The sequence below is a fragment of the Myripristis murdjan genome, chromosome 12, assembly GCF_902150065.1.
Source record: "Myripristis murdjan chromosome 12, fMyrMur1.1, whole genome shotgun sequence".
In the NCBI taxonomy this organism is placed as follows: domain Eukaryota; kingdom Metazoa; phylum Chordata; class Actinopteri; order Holocentriformes; family Holocentridae; genus Myripristis; species Myripristis murdjan.
Window position 1 is genome coordinate 11,430,752 of NC_043991.1, and position 15,939 is coordinate 11,446,690.

General features: G+C 42.7%; 1 protein-coding gene across 1 annotated transcript in view; it reads right to left on the reverse strand.

Moving 5' to 3' along the window:
- Positions 1-15,939, reverse strand: part of LOC115368501 (5-hydroxytryptamine receptor 4) — a 70,516-nt gene that overhangs the window by 38,964 nt on the left and 15,613 nt on the right. The window contains exons 2-5 of the mRNA XM_030064620.1: positions 7,442-7,523; positions 6,725-6,904; positions 1,679-1,879; positions 320-473 (exon numbers count right to left, since the gene is read on the reverse strand). Coding sequence (XP_029920480.1) covers positions 320-473; positions 1,679-1,879; positions 6,725-6,904; positions 7,442-7,464 — 558 coding nt within the window. The 5' untranslated portion in view covers positions 7,465-7,523. The remainder of the gene's footprint in view (positions 1-319; positions 474-1,678; positions 1,880-6,724; positions 6,905-7,441; positions 7,524-15,939) is intronic.

Below are 15,939 nucleotides of genomic sequence, written 5' to 3' on the forward strand. Positions count from 1 at the left end.
TATTGGCATGGCATTTTTGACCAAAGATTTTGTTTAGCTACAACCAGCTGTGATTTTTTTTTTAATAAAACCGCCAGCTGTGACAATTCTAATCTTACTCTTCTTAACTATATGCTCTCATTTTTAATTTACTACTTTATTATTGAATATTATTTCCTGTTTTAATGTGTCATTTTTGCTCTGTAAAGGGAACTCCAGTTTTGAAAAGGAGATATGCAAATAAAGTTTATTATTGGTGTTGTTTTTACCACTCGTATGATTTTGACATAGACTGGTCTCGTGAATTTGTTTATGTTGAAAGCAGCTTTTGACAACTCACTATGTCCTCAATGCCAATGGCGTTCCAGCTTTGCATGATGGGTAGGAAGGAGATGAAGAAAGGGATGAGCCAGCAGCCTCCCAGCATCACTGCCACTCTGACTGGGGTCATTTTGTGTCTGTAGACCAGTGGCTGGCAGCAGATTGCATAATACCTGGAATAACACACACACACACACACACACACACACACACACACGCACAGAAAACACAGGTGACTTTTACAGCTGCGTCATCGATTCAAGTTTCTCTCCAACGGAAAACTTTGATATGCCAGCAGTGTTTTCTATACATAGCTGACACTGTGGTGGCCCACCACAATATATGCACTGACCGCAACAAATACATATTTTTTTTCCCTCTCAAGTTTTCATGTCCAGCTGCAAAAAAAAATGCAGATTCGCTCATTATATTACCGTTATTATTGTTGTTATGTTCATTATAGTGATCTTCTTTACAGTTTTACCGCATTTCCTCACATGCTCCATGCTGCCACTCCTGCCCGCTGTGACACACACACACACAAACACGCACACACAAACCTGTACAGCGCTTCCCATTAATGTATCAACTGCCATGTAACCGGCACTTGCATTTGCTGAGACACACACACACACACATACACACACAGACATACACACCCAGTCTTGAATGTACTATTAGTAAGGCTTAGTATTGAAATTCGTACATTTATGGTACCTGAAATGCCTCTCTACTACCAGTACCTTATAGAAAAAGGATGTGTCATCTATACCACACTGATTTCGATACCTAATAAACAACAAGCTGCCTCCACACATGGTTCCCTTTATAAAACACACTTACCAACTACCTCCTAACATGGTGTTTTCAATCACATTGTTCACAAGACTTGAAATGTGACATTTCGATGTGTCCTTGGTTTGCAGAAAAGTAAAATGCCAGCTTTTTTTTTTTTCCTGCAACTAAGCTGTGACCAGAGAAGGGTTGCAGGTTTGGTGGGTTTTCATGCCAGATTGAGATATTATGTAAACAGAATTGAAGGGGAAAAAAAAAAAATCAAAGATGCAAGCTGTGTTTTTGGGCTGGTTAAAACACACTTCTGCTGTGGAAAGTCAATACAATGGGCACACAGGGGAGGAGAGAGGCAGGGCTGGGCGAGCAGGTGTGTGTGCAGTGACAGACCAAGCTTTGTGTTGATCTGTTTTATTGTGGTGTAGCAACACACACTGACTGAATCATTTGAAATAATAACTTTCGGGTGGCAGCCCTACCTTAAAGCACCACTGTGTAAGTTTTCCTGAATGAATAAAGTTCACACACACACACACACACACACACACACACACACGCACACGCACACACACACACATGCACACACCTGTCCAGCGCTATACAGCAGAGGTGCAGGATAGATGCTGTAGTCAACAGGACGTCCAAAGATGTTCGGACCAGACAGAAGATCGCCCCATATCGCCACTGACCAGTGGTCAGTTCTATGGCCGCAAACGGCATCACAACCACGGCGACGAGCAGGTCGGCAAAAGCCAGCGACACTATGAAGTAGTTTGTTTTCTTTTTCCTGCAGGGGAAGGAAAACAGGAGAGGAGAGGAGAAGAGAGGGGAAGGGAAGTAAAGAAAAGAGTGAGCCAGGAACGTGTTCAGATGCTGCTCAGATCCCATTTCCTGAGTGTTTGTTTGCTTTTCCACCAACACTGTGCGGCGAGTCGAGTCTGCAGGCTACTGTGGAGAGTGATACAGAGCTGGGAAATACCTCAGGAAATCATCCGCACATCAGAAAAAAAGTCTGACCATTACTGCCTCTGCATTTGCCCATCCACGCGCACCCTGTCATCAGCCAGATGTCAGTGTATTATTCTATTTTATTTCATTTTATTCATTAAATTTATTAAATGTGCCACTTTGAGTTGATTTGATTTGACTGTGTCATTACTAACTTAAACCTGCCAACTGCTATGTCACAAACCCATTCAGATTGTTCATGATGTTGTTGTTCTGTAGAGGATCTGTAACAAACCTGGTGTAAAACTATATCTAAAGCAGGGGTCTCAGACTCGCGGCCCGCGGGCCAACTGCGGCCCCCGGGACGATAATTTGCGGCCCCCGTCTTAATATGAAAGATTAATGTTAGTGCGGCCCGCAAGATTGATATGAATGACACTTGTTGTGTGCGGATCTGAACAAACCAATCACGGTGAGGTATATGGTTCTGGAAGGCGGGACATCGAGCGGGCTGTCCAGTGCCTCGCTCACTCATTCATTCATTCCTCTAGTCAGCTGGGCGGAGGAAAAGCCGTGAAGCCGCTGACTCCGCTCGGCGCCCACAGTCCTCCGCTGCTCTCAGCTCAGAAATAAAGGAGGCGCTGTGATCTGTGATGCCACTCCAAAAATCAGTGGACTTTGACCTGCAGGGTCTCAAAGGCCAAAATCCACCCTCTGTCCCCCCGCAGCACAATAGAGGCACAGTGGGGGAGGGAGATTTGTGAGATTTAACGTGTTTGGATCACACCGTTAGTGTTCAGTGTTTACTGGTCAGTGCACGTTTGTTTTGTGCGTCTTTCTGCGGTCCGTCTCTACGCCAACTTTCTGCCTAGCAACTACAATAGAATTTTGTGATTAGCTGACGTAGTGTGCTTTCGACCAAAAGGAAAGGAGCGTATTTCGGTTGTTTTCTTGTCAGAATCCATGTATTACCGAGTCCTGTACAACACACGCTCCATAAAAAAAGACGCACCAAACGTGCGATAAAGTACGGCGTTTATTATTTGTCGTAACTCTGGTTTTACTTGGCCGATCGACACAATTCAAAGACTGGTAGATAGTTTGAAGTCCGCAGATTCGACACAGATTGAGGGCGTTTTCACACCTGAAAGTCCGAACCAAGGTCCGAACCAAACTCCGTAATTCTGTTACATTGTAACACATTTGGTCCGGTTGGTTTGGTTGCACACTGCAAATGGAGTAACGGACTTTACAAGACAAACATACAGGGGAAATTTATTCTTCTCATTAGAGGACGCATCAACTCCCCATGCACTTCCGCGGCTCATTTTGCTTTGGTTACGCTGAGTTGTTGGGCTGGCCGGCATCTGACATCAGTATTACTTCCTGTTTACAGAAAATGAATGGAGCAAGCCAGAGCCGGCTTTGGGCATAGGCGGTATAGGCAGGCCTAGGGCGCCATCTGTTGGAGGGGCGCCGCTAGCGGCCGGAGGGGCGCCGGCAGCGGTTGTTTACCGGAGGGATACCCGCAAGATTTTATCGGTGTCATAGGTAGAGTCGTCGGCGACATAGGTAAAGCCGGCACTGGAGCGAGCCATCTTTTTCCCGTTCTAATATTTTTGTTGGTATATTGCTACCAGCAGCATCAAGTTAATGAGCAATACATCAGAGTAACTGCTATTCACAAGATGAGCCTCCTCATCATGAGAAAACTTTATCGAGAGGAGGAGAAAACGGCATACAGTCCTGCGAGTTATGGCAATGTGTATTCCGGAGAGAAGGTGAGTGTGGGAATATTTTTTAAAGAGATGAGCTGTCAGTAGTGATGTACCGGTATTAACTTGTCTTTATAGTGCTATACATTTTACCATGCGACACTTCATTCAGCATAATAACAGACACGAGTCGACTAACGTTGCGCCTTGCATATCACAGCAACGTTTAACGTTAGCAGCTAAAGTTAGCATGCCGTCAGAGATGCATAACCATGGTAACTTTACTGATGAGCATCTTCAAGCCCTACTGAGGGTCTCCACTGCTTCCTCCCTCAAGCCAAATGTGGCTAGGCTATGTGAGAAGAAGCGCTGCCAGGTCTCTAGCAGCAAGAAGTAGGCAAGAGAAGCCATGTTCAGAACAGTTCGGGCTCTAGTTTCTGGCGCAGTGAGGCGAACCCCGCGCAGAGCTAGTTTCGACCGGCGAAACGGCAGAGGCGGACAGTGTCCAAGTTTCGCAGGCGGAGGTTCGCCGAGATGGGAGTGGTGGCGCAGCGGGGGGAGGTGCTGACAGATTCGGCTTGGCGCAGTGACAGTTTCGTGCCAAAAGGCTTCGCCGAGGTGCGCCAAAAGCTCGCCATCTGAAACCACGTCTACTTTCAGCGCAAGGCGGAGCGGAGCCGGCGCAGTGGAAGTTTGGCTGGCTGGCGCACATCACCAAAACCTCACGATCAGCACAAACGGTGCCAATCTCCTTTGATCTGACATCAGCTGTGACGGGACAGTTGATATGGAGATATATGTATGTGCTGATTGTGATCGTAGCATTGAATAGTGTTTTTTTTTTGGTATTTATTGCATTGTTCATGTGTCTGACATTCCGGAAGCCTGCCTGTGAGGTTTTGGTGATGTGTCCGCACAGCTCGCCGGTCTCCGCTCCGCGCCTGTCTCCTGAGCTCCGCTCCGCCTGCGGCAGTAGACCTCCATGTCAGCTGTGTAAACTTTCATTACGCCTTCACGCAGCGCATTTTAAAGGCAAGGACAGGGGCTCATTTGATTGGTTACATGTGAATCGGCTGTGTCAAACCCACTCCATGCTTTCTCTCCTCCCCTCCGCCGGTAGGAGGGACGGCGGAGTACTTGCGCCACCGAGACCGGCGTGCCAAACTTGGAAAATCCGCCTGGCCACACCCAGTTGGCGAAGCGCATCTGCGCTACGCCCCCGCCTCGCCAGGTCTGCGAAACTAGAGCCCTTCATGTTCAATGTTCCATTCATGTTCAGAAAGTTAAAGTTTAAAGAACTGTTAATACAGACATTTGAAACTGAATAAAAATAATTAGTTTTCTCTAGTCAGCCAGTCAGTCAGTCAGTCAATATGTGGTTTCTTCAGTCGTCTGTATCTGCTGTATGATCATTATTATTATTTCATTTATTTATTACTGATTGATTTTTTTTTATTCATTTTTTAATTTATTTATTTAATTCATTATTTTGTGTTAAAAATAAAGATATTTGAGAACATTGGAATGTTTTATCAGCGCTTTTCTTGTGGAAATCCTGATGCGGCCCAGCCTCACCCAGACTCTGCCTCCAGCGGCCCCCAGGTAAATTGAGTTTGAGACCCCTGATCTAAAGTATGAAACCTTTAGTTATGTTATGTATGTTCAGTCTAATGCCAAACAAATTCACATCACTACGATTAGGCTTAGTATTATTGTGACAGTGATTATAAATACGGTGTCTATAGTGACATTTCCGGTGCAGATTGGACTTTTATTGACACATGCTGTGTCAGCTACACTTAACATTTTTTTCTATCCAATTTCTCGACCTGATTTAAGATGTTGGAGTAAGAGTTGTTGAACAAAAGGCAGAGCAGACAGCTTAAAACTAGATTGTTTTAACAAAAAGAAAACGCTAAATTGCTGAATGGCTCCAGTCCACAACATGGTTTGTGATTATTTGATCAGTTTATTCTGTCATGGATGTGTTTTTCAATGGAGCAAAGTGGCATGGTTCAGTCAAAACTTGCTTAAACCTGCAGCACAGAACTTTAAGTATCTATGCAATAACTTAACTTAATTTGAGTAGAAAGTGTGAAGTATGGTTGACGTAAAATGCATTACTAAAGGTCAGCTGTGCTCCAACAAAGGAATGCCACAATAGACAGCTTTGTAATGTTGTCATAATTTCATTCAGCTCTGATTTGATAAAAATAGTTTTTTTTTTTTTGCAGTGGGAAACATGGAAACCATAGAGTGATTACACCAGACGAGTACAGAGAGCTGCTTTGATATCTCATCAGCTCTGCTCCCAAACCGCTGCACGTTTATTTCCGAAAACATTCATTACCCAAAGTTTATCATCCATCATCTCTAAAATCCATCATCCAGTTTGTGCAATGTTATTTTGTCAGCAAAGGGCTCGGGGTACCTACTGACCTTTAAAGTGCCATATTTTTGCATTGTTCAGATTCGGAGGTGTCAATCACTTTGTAATGATAAGGCACTTTAATGTTAACTTACTAAAACTGTAGACAGGACATTCTGGAAGACAAATCTATTCAAATGACTGACTGTGAAACTCTTCCTTCTGATTTAGTGTGACCAGAATAACAATCATGACAAAGTTAGGCAAACATTTGAAACAAACTGTTTTTTACTAACTATCAGTTTTAAAATCGGGTCAAACAACGTGAAGTAAATCTGCAATGAGATGGGAGGGTGGGCTAATTTCACTTGATTCCAACTGAGTTTCACATAACTCAAAAATTTAGATGAATCAAGCCACCTTATATTCAAACAAGTGGACTGGCATGTGCATGATGCTCTCAAAATGCACAAGATTTGTGTGAAAAAGGTATCACTGTTGTCCAGTATGTAGCCATAGTCTGCACTCATGCACACTGGATCACTGTGCAATATTTTTGACAAATATCTCAAATTTACCATAACCTCTGATTAGAACTTACCGCAGATGTCTGTCCTTGCAGAGCGCCACCATGACCAGCAGGTTGCCGAAAACCGTCATAATGATGATGATGGAAAGGAAGATGGTGAGCACAATCTTCTCCAGGGAGCTCAGGACTTGCTGCTGCTGCTGCTCTTGTTGCTGTTGTTGCTGTTCTGCGTTTAATATGTCATCCAACAAACTGCAGAAACACATTTTTTTTTTTAAGTTCAAAGTTTTTAAAACACCTTTATTGGCTTGCACTACATTCCAGTTGCTCATTGCTGTAATCGTTAGTGGAAACAAATGTGGAGTTTCCATGTATCTTCAGTCTATTTTATATGCAGGCAAGGCATGTAAAAGTCTCTCATGTTTTGTACCATTCAGACAGACGAGGATGTGATCTAAGGTGGGATGGAAGGGATGCGTCCCCCCCAATACTGATATGAGGAAATTTCATCCCCCCCAATAATGTGCAGTGATATAAATAACCCCAGTGGTAATGAAGCTTAATTTTTCACATTCAAATGATTCAGTAAATAGACTCGGGGTGTGCTGCTGAACAAAGCTGTGCCTTTTTTCCAGTTTAAATGGTTTTATAGGCAAGTTTGTCTCTACTGCCTCCCTGGAAAAGTGTGGAGTCCAGGGAAGCACCGTGGTGGAAATAATTTTGCCCCTTCCGCTTCAACAACAAGCAGGGTGATCGCCAGTTTGTTTCGAGGATTAAACTGAGACCTACTGTATAGATGATGCTGTGGCCATCACTGGTCGTCTGCATGGAGGTCAGCAGAGGACAGTCCTCATCACCCCACGCTTCGGCCCTATTAACACACACACACACACAAAGAAACAAACACAATATCGTGATGGAACAGAGATAGGTTTGGATGCAATACACTGCTTTTTTTGTTTTTCCAAATAAAAGCCGGTTTGTGTGTGGAAGTGGACTGGATGTCGTTTGTCCAAATTGTAGTTGGATTTTGAAGACAGTTTGAAAAAGTGATATATAGATAGATTCAATATATATTCTGTTGATGTCTATTCATCTATGCAGTCTTAAGATTATAGCAATGTCCGAATGTCCTGCAGGCTCATGAAATTTAACAATATGTTGCTCTATTGTGCTAATTTATCTGTTCTAATGGCCTGTTGTATTTTAGTATTAAAACACAAAGCAGATTGGAAGGACCTGTTTCATTCAAATGACACGTTAGATAAGTCCTTCCAATGAAAATTTTCAGATGGCCTGTAGACTAATAGCATAGTCATCAATCAAAATTACTGAAGTAAGTTTAGCTTTCATCTCAGTGAAATTACAAAGCCTGACAACAGAACAGCAGGTCTTTTAAAACAGGTCAGAACCGTATGCATCACAAGTCACACATCACTTTGGTACTGTCACCTGCTTTTGTCTCACACCTGTTCCTTACTGACGGCGCCATGACTGAGCGAATGGATAGGCAGCATGAGAAAATAAATAACAGCCAGTAGTTTCACTGGATATGTCCGAACTCGCAGCAAGCATCAAGTGAAGCAAGCAGCGCTGCTTCACTTTGCCTCTACTTCAGCAACATGTCACGGATGTGCCAAGGCTCAAAAGCTCTGCTATTGGCTGAAAACAGCATTTACAGCAAATCAAGCAAAACAGCATTTAACTCTAACTAGAGCTGGATGTAGCGAGGTTTATTTTGACAGAGGAGAGGGCTTTGCCTCCCTGTGATGTTTCCTAGCATGATTTAAAAGGACCTGAGCAAAAACAAGACATGGGTATAAACTGCAAAGATTTTAAATTCAAGTTCTTAGCGTGACCCACCGTAGATATATACGATCATTGTCAAGTAAAAAAAGGGAAAAGTGTGCAAAATAAGTAAAATCCCACTCTGCAAGACGACTGATTCCCATTTGCGAGACTGTGCTGCTGCCAGATCCTGTCAAGACACATCCCAAGGCAATAACAGGTGTCAAAATACTGCCACACAGGGCTTTCACATAGCTGGACAATGTCTTTTTTTGGATCCTGGATCTAGCGCATCCCCAGAAATAATGCTGTACTTTCTTGATCACCATGAAAAAGTCTCTCATTTGCCTCACCTGGGAGGTAGGAGCTCAGCTACAGAGTGCTACATGGAGCTGCCACCCTTATTTAACCAGGCAAACCAACTGACAACATTTTGATTTTACCAGCAACAAGCCAGATGTAATGGTGAGGGCTACAAACACTGGATCTGGGGGTTAAAGCATAACTTTAATAGGGCCCACCCACAAAGCACCGTCACACATCATGTCTTTTTAAACACACTGATTAGTGCCTCTGTGATGAGACAGGTTGGTAAAAAGATGTAAATGATCTACAATGAAGCTGTTCTGGTAGTTTTGATGCTACCTTGGCTGCAGTCGCATGCAGTCGCCTGTCTGCATGCACTGCTGTGTAAAGAAGTTCAAAATAAGCAGTGACATTCCTCGACTCATGGACAAACTGAGAATAAAATGCTTTCGGGGCTTTCTCGTCTCCATGTTCATGTCAGTTGGCGTGTTAGCACTGAGTTAGAAAGCTGCACCCAAACGCCTCAGTTCAGTGCAAATTCAATTTGATTTGATTGACTCAGTGTGATTCACTTTAGGTCTGTGCAATTTTAATACAATTCAATTCAACTTTATTTGTCCCACATGGGGCAAATTAAAAGATCCTGTGAATCACGCTGTAGTTCAGTGGGTCTGACCGTGTCTCTATCAGAGACGGTTTACCAAAGTCAGTGCTTGTCCAACCTGCACGGCCAAGACTATTGGTCAGCATTAAACCATTCATGGTAGGCTACCTGATTGCATAATCATGCATTGCCACAACAACAGCAACATTTACACCGTTAATTGTTGATCTTTTAATCTATCAATACTGCAAAATTTCTTGAGTACTGAAGATGCCAAATCTAGCTTGCTATTGGTAACATCATAACTCTTCACAGCTGCTGTTTGTTTACCTCTCAGACATGAAAGCGCCATCAGAGTCCAATCAGTCATCTCTCACAAATATGTCCCTGTGAATGAGCACTTCCAAACCTCAGGAATCACCATGGAATTAAAAAAAGGTGGATGTGGTGATTCGTAAGGGCTGGATCCAGGCTACCAGAGTTCTTCTTCTTACTTAAATTTGTCATTACTTCTGCCACATATGTGTGTTTTCTCCCCCTCATGTTTGTGTGACACCGCAGAGTGCCAACCTGACGCGAGAGGTTTTAATTTACAGTGCAGTATCGGTGGCTTGTCGTGTGATATTGTCGGAGCCTTTCTCAGGACAATGCTGAGACTAAGGACGGGCGGGTTGACACCAAACTGTCAATCCTGAAGCTCAGTGCTCAACAGCAAATGTTTTCCCTCACCATTATTTTTTAGCATTCCTTTCTATGAGATATGATGTTGATAAAATGAGAAGAAATAAATGTTTGTGGCAGTTAGGAAGCATTTCTTCTTCACGCTCTCTTTCCACACACACAAAGGCACGCTGAAAGACACACTCTCTGTCGGAGAGAGTGGAGTGGACAAAAAATTTTGTGCTGCTCTGCCATAATTAGTGTTTGCAGTTATTTCAGTCCACTGAACAATGTTGACAAACAAACAAACAATCAGACCAAGGAAAGCGCCTCAGTGCCAGCACCTGCACTGCTGCTGTGCACGAGAGGCATCACAGCCACATGCATGAGCATACATGATGGATGGTGAGATGGAAATGGAGAAAGCTGCTTGAGTTTGACTTTTTTTTTTTTTTTTTTTTAAGAAACTGCCCATTTCTGCTGATTTCCGATTGATAACTGCAAACCAGGTCATGAAAAAAAGACAACCAAGCCAAAATAAAAACATGGTAATAAAATGTACTGTTGACCTGCTTGGTCTCTGCAAAGGAGTGTGGCTGAGAAGAATTTGATCAGAACTGATTGGTAAAAAGATATCATAGAATAAAGAAACTGCAAGAATCTGGGTTTCTTTCTATACAGAGAGAAGCCTGCCAGTTAATTTCTCCAGAGTCAAACAAGCGGTTTTCCTGGGGATTAAAAGCCACTTTCACACATCAGAGTGAAAATAATAAAATAAAACGACCTCAGTTTTTACTCCTCCCACCACCGTTTGATTGACAGCCTTCATCTGCACCAGTTATGCTCCACCAGGCTCATTAACCCATCCGGTGAGCAACAGGAACGGCTAATTTAGCAGCACAGCAGCTGATTTTGTGCTGGATTTAAATCTACAATTTTACCAGGGATTACTTTAAGAACTCTAACATTGTGTCGACGAGACAAGGGCGAGCAAAGGACTTCGGTCTGATTAAAAGCTGTGGCTCTTAAAATGGCCATGAACATCCTCCCATCACCTCTAAGTCTAGCTCAGAGAGAGGAGACCCCTTCCTGGCCAGATGGCTGTGCAGTAGGTGGTGACAAAATACCAGCGCAATACTGTCTTATTTGCAGGCAAAGTAGAAACACTATAGAAAATGCAACCCCTACAACTTCATATTTTTTATCTAGGTTTACTGTCCCTGTGGATTTTTACTGTAAGTGAGTAGCACCTCTAAGTGCCATTTACAGTAATTCCTGACGGCCACAAAAGGGCCTTTCACCGGTTCAGTTGTTGACGCCTTATCAGTCGTAAGCACCTATTACGACATCTGCTGCGTCTCTGCCTTTTTATGACAGCTGTCTGGCGTTACTGCCCTGCATGGGTCAATATCATCACAGACACAAACCGCACTGTCACCAACACCCACTTCCTTAAGATAGATCATTTACTGTATGTCGTGTCTGTGTATCATCTGGTCGACGGCAGTCCCCATTCAAATTTCGAGAACACGGCGTTCGATATGAATCTTGTTTCCTCCGCTCGGAGTGATGCAACAACTTTAATAAAACAACATTTACACTCCTGTCATGCCTGGGATGTGAACTTAGTGCGGCTCTTAACTTTCCGTCAGAGGTGATGAAAATCATACTGAAACCTGAATACTGAGATTGAAATGCAGCTGATAAGAAACAGTGGAGGCAGAATTGGTTTATCTGTCAGCGGTTCCACTTTCTTGAGAGGCAAAGCAGGGAGATAACACAACGCCGATTATACACAACCTTATTGTGTTTGGCCGAGGAGCAGACATGATGTCTGTACTTATAAGGGCTGGTAATGTGCTATGAACATTCTCTCAACATATGAGGTTAGAAATACACACACACACACACACACACACACACACACACACATACACACACAATAAAAATAAAGTCAAATACAAAGTCGGTGAAAGAATGATTTAGTGAAAAAATAGTCCAGAAGCTGGACTGTATCCAGCATTGCACTGTCTTTCTCTGCCATCTCTATCTCTCCATTTGTCTCTCTTTCACACACACACACACACACACACACACACACACACACACACACACACACACACACACAGAGACACACACACACACACTAAGCTTTCAATAGCTCACAGAAATAATACTGATTATGTGTCTTAAATGCTCTGCAGAGAAAAGTGAAATCAACATTACTCTTTCTCTCTCTCACTGTTTCACACACAGACACACACACACACACAGACACACACACACACACACACACACACACACACACTAAGCTCTCAACAGCTCACAGAAATAGTACTTATTATGTGTCTTAAATGCGCTGCAGAGAAAAATGAAATCAGCATTACTCTCTCTCTCTCTCTCTCTCTCTCACACACACACACACACACACACAGGGCCAAATAATCACTCAACAAAAAACTAACACTGCCCACCCACCAACTCCTTGCTTGCTCACTCGCACACACACTGAACTCCAAGGAATGAGACAATATTTGCCCAATCTGAATTTCAACAATACAAAAAAAAGAAAACAAGAATCCTTCCAGGGAGAGTAGACATATTTCTGACAGGTTGGTGCGGTCCGGCTGTCTGATGTGCGTCCAGGGAGGCGTGTTTTCACAGCTCACCATGTACATTTCACATCTGTCTGACAAGGAGCCGAACTGGACATGATGAACTCTGCAGAGCAGGGAGGACAGCGGAGGGAGTTTAAGGAGAAGGAGCAAGAGGAGGAGGACAAGAGAGAGTTCGCAACAAAGAATATCCATCTTAAGTCATTTTTTTCTCACACTAACTCCTAAAATTTGTGCCTTGTTTCAACATATTTACACTTTCCAGAAAAAAAAAAAAAAAAAAAAAAAATCTGCCAGTGGGATGAGATAATCCCACTTGTTTCCAGTGCAGCTTTACTTTTTTCTGGATTTTTTTTTTTTTTTTTTTTCTGGAAAGTGTAAATATGTTGAAACAAGGCACAACAAGGCAGATTAGGAAACAAGTGGAATTATCCCATCCCACTGGCAGATTTTTTTTTACCTTGTTTGAAGAAAATTTAACACTCAATCTGAGACAAAATGATTTGCTAAAATGGAGGTTTTTTGCACTGAAGGAGAAGGCGGGAGAAAGAGAAAGAGAGAGATAGACTGGAGTTTTAGCTCCATAAATATTTCTTGAAGGCAGAGATGGTCAGCAGGCAGAGATAATCTCATTGGCTGCGGTAAACCTCAGTGGGCGGAGCCACTCCTCAGCCACTCTTCACTTCATAGAGGAGACTCCCTGTTTTCACGCCCCTTTGCCCAGATTACCTCAACATGTTTTCGTTTGATTTTCAGACTCTCCTAGGCAACTTATTTCCCACAACTTTTTACAACCAAGGTCAACATTTTTGACAAACCTGACAACAAATCTGTACAGCTGGTGCCAATTTCCAATACATGTTTGCTTAATTTAAACAGGTCTGATGATCACATGGCAGCCCGACAACATGCTGAAAGAATGCTCAGTGTGCAAATTAGCATATGATGCCATCTGTTCACTTCAAGCAACTTCTTAAGAAGCTGATACAGCCACTCTCCTCGGAAAACACCTGGCAGCACAGACGTGTATGGTGCTTCAGCAAACTTGGTGCCTCCATAACTGGGTAAACATAACCATGCATCATCAGTAGTGACATGTGGGTCATTTTTTTTTTTTTTTCTTAATCCCTGCAACCAAACACACCAACCTGCCATCAGAGCCTACCTAACAAACCTCAGCCACTTTGAGAACAACTTAAACCCGCCCACTGCCCACCTGCTACTTGAAGGAAAGTTTCTCTGTTGAACACATGCAGCACAATTATAGATGCTGTTCTGGAAAAAACTAGAAATGGTGCAGCACATGAAGAGGACTGAAACTGTAACTGTGTTGACTGTTGACCTCCCGACCCACTATTACATGTAAATCCATAGTAGCCACAGACTGACTCATGCAACACTAGTTTGCAAACTGGCTAAGTAGCTTAACTATACACTAGGGCTGTAGGATGTGATTATGTGCTTGCTTCCACTGTTGTATAGCGTATACTGGAAATGACTGTTGCTCTTCAAGAGGGTTTATATGATGGATTCCCCGATGTAATCTGGTGTTTCTCAGCCCGTTGTCATCAACAACCTTGATGGGGACGGAAATCCATTTAGCGACTGCATCGCTCACAGTTTTGTTGTGTTGACAGATTTACCCCTCATGCACTCCACAAGTGTGGTTTGAGCAGCGCCGTTGCTCCTAGTAACTTACCACTCCATCAGGGAGCTTCCTGAAAGGAAACTTGCCAACCAGCAGGCCACAGGCTATCTTGTCATCATTTTGTTTGTTATCAGTTTTCTGCAGCTCACTGCTGGCAGCATCTGAGTCATGTGTCAGTTTGCATGGGGTTAAGGATCAAAAGTGTGTCAAAGTTCAAAATTGCCTTAATTCACATTAATTTCTTAACAATGCATTTCGATGCATTTTATTATGTATTTTTTTCCCCATTTGATGAAATTCATGTCTGCTCATCACGCAGTGTCTTACCTTCCACACAGTTGGTTGGTGTTTGATTAGATTTGGTGGGGAGGTTGGTCATTGGCCCAGGAAGAAGTGTCTAACTTTTTTTGCCCCTTAACCAAAAGGGTGCATGGTGGTGGGTGTGGCGGATCAACAAAAGGGCTCATAACTTCTGAACAGATTCACAAAATATCTGATTAACTTTTCACGTCGTTCTGCCAAAAGCTGGTGCGGCAGTGTGTGTGGCATTACACAAAAGGTCACACAAATTCCCAGCAGATTAGCATAACACCGACAAACACGTTGTTTACTTGTTTTTTGCTTTTTCTTTTTTTTTTTTTTTTCCAATTGCTAATACGAGCACCAGCCTTCATAATTTCGTCCTCTCTAACCTCTTGCCATTTTCCCTGGGCTTCAATCTCTATTATGGACCACCCTCTGCTTTACCCCACTGAGAGGAGACACAAAGCTGTCATGCTTTTTTAACTCTGGAGAAAGCTTTTATTCTATTGTAAAGCTATTCATTCTCCACTATTTTCAACCAGAGAAATAGGACAGGGAAGTCCAACTGGGAGCTTGCAGCCACCATGTCTTTGTTATTCTCTAGGAACAGCTCGCTATCACTATTCCAGTACGGTCAAGTCAGATTCACTTATAAAACCCTCCTAATAATACAGGTTTTTCACCAAGTGATTTACAAATAATGAAGTTAGAGCTTTTCTGTTTGTGTGTGTGTGCACATGTGTGTATTAGCAATTAAAAAATACCTCCTATCTTTGTCATGAGAAGAACCTGTTTTTAGTAGACAGTCTGATTTAAAAGCATCTTTCTGATGAAGGTGACGAAGGTTGCATAACTGTATGTTACAACAAAATGAAGGCTGATGACTAAGTGGTTAAACATAATGTGCAAGACAACATTTTCAACAACATCCACTGTGCCCTTTTTTAATATACCCCTGTCATTTTGGAGAGATGGTAAAATACTCTTGGATGAACACCAGGGCGATCATTTTCAGTTAAATACACGGAAAATGTCAAATCTCTTTCTCTGTCTCCCTGTTACACACACACACACACACACATGCAGATACACCACACCACATAAACAAAGACTTTTTTGCATATTTTCCAGCAAAAAAGTCCAAAATCTAAACAGCATAATTTCTGATGTGCTGACTCTTGACGACATTCCCAGGAATATATGTGAAAGCAATTTGTAATGTAATGAATGTCTAAAAATTACAAATCCCACTAATCTGATTAATCTGTAGTATACTGTGACCATAATAACACTGCACAACAACACAAACAGTATAAATCAAATCCTCTTAACTCTCCGCACACTTCTTTTCTTGTCAGGTGGG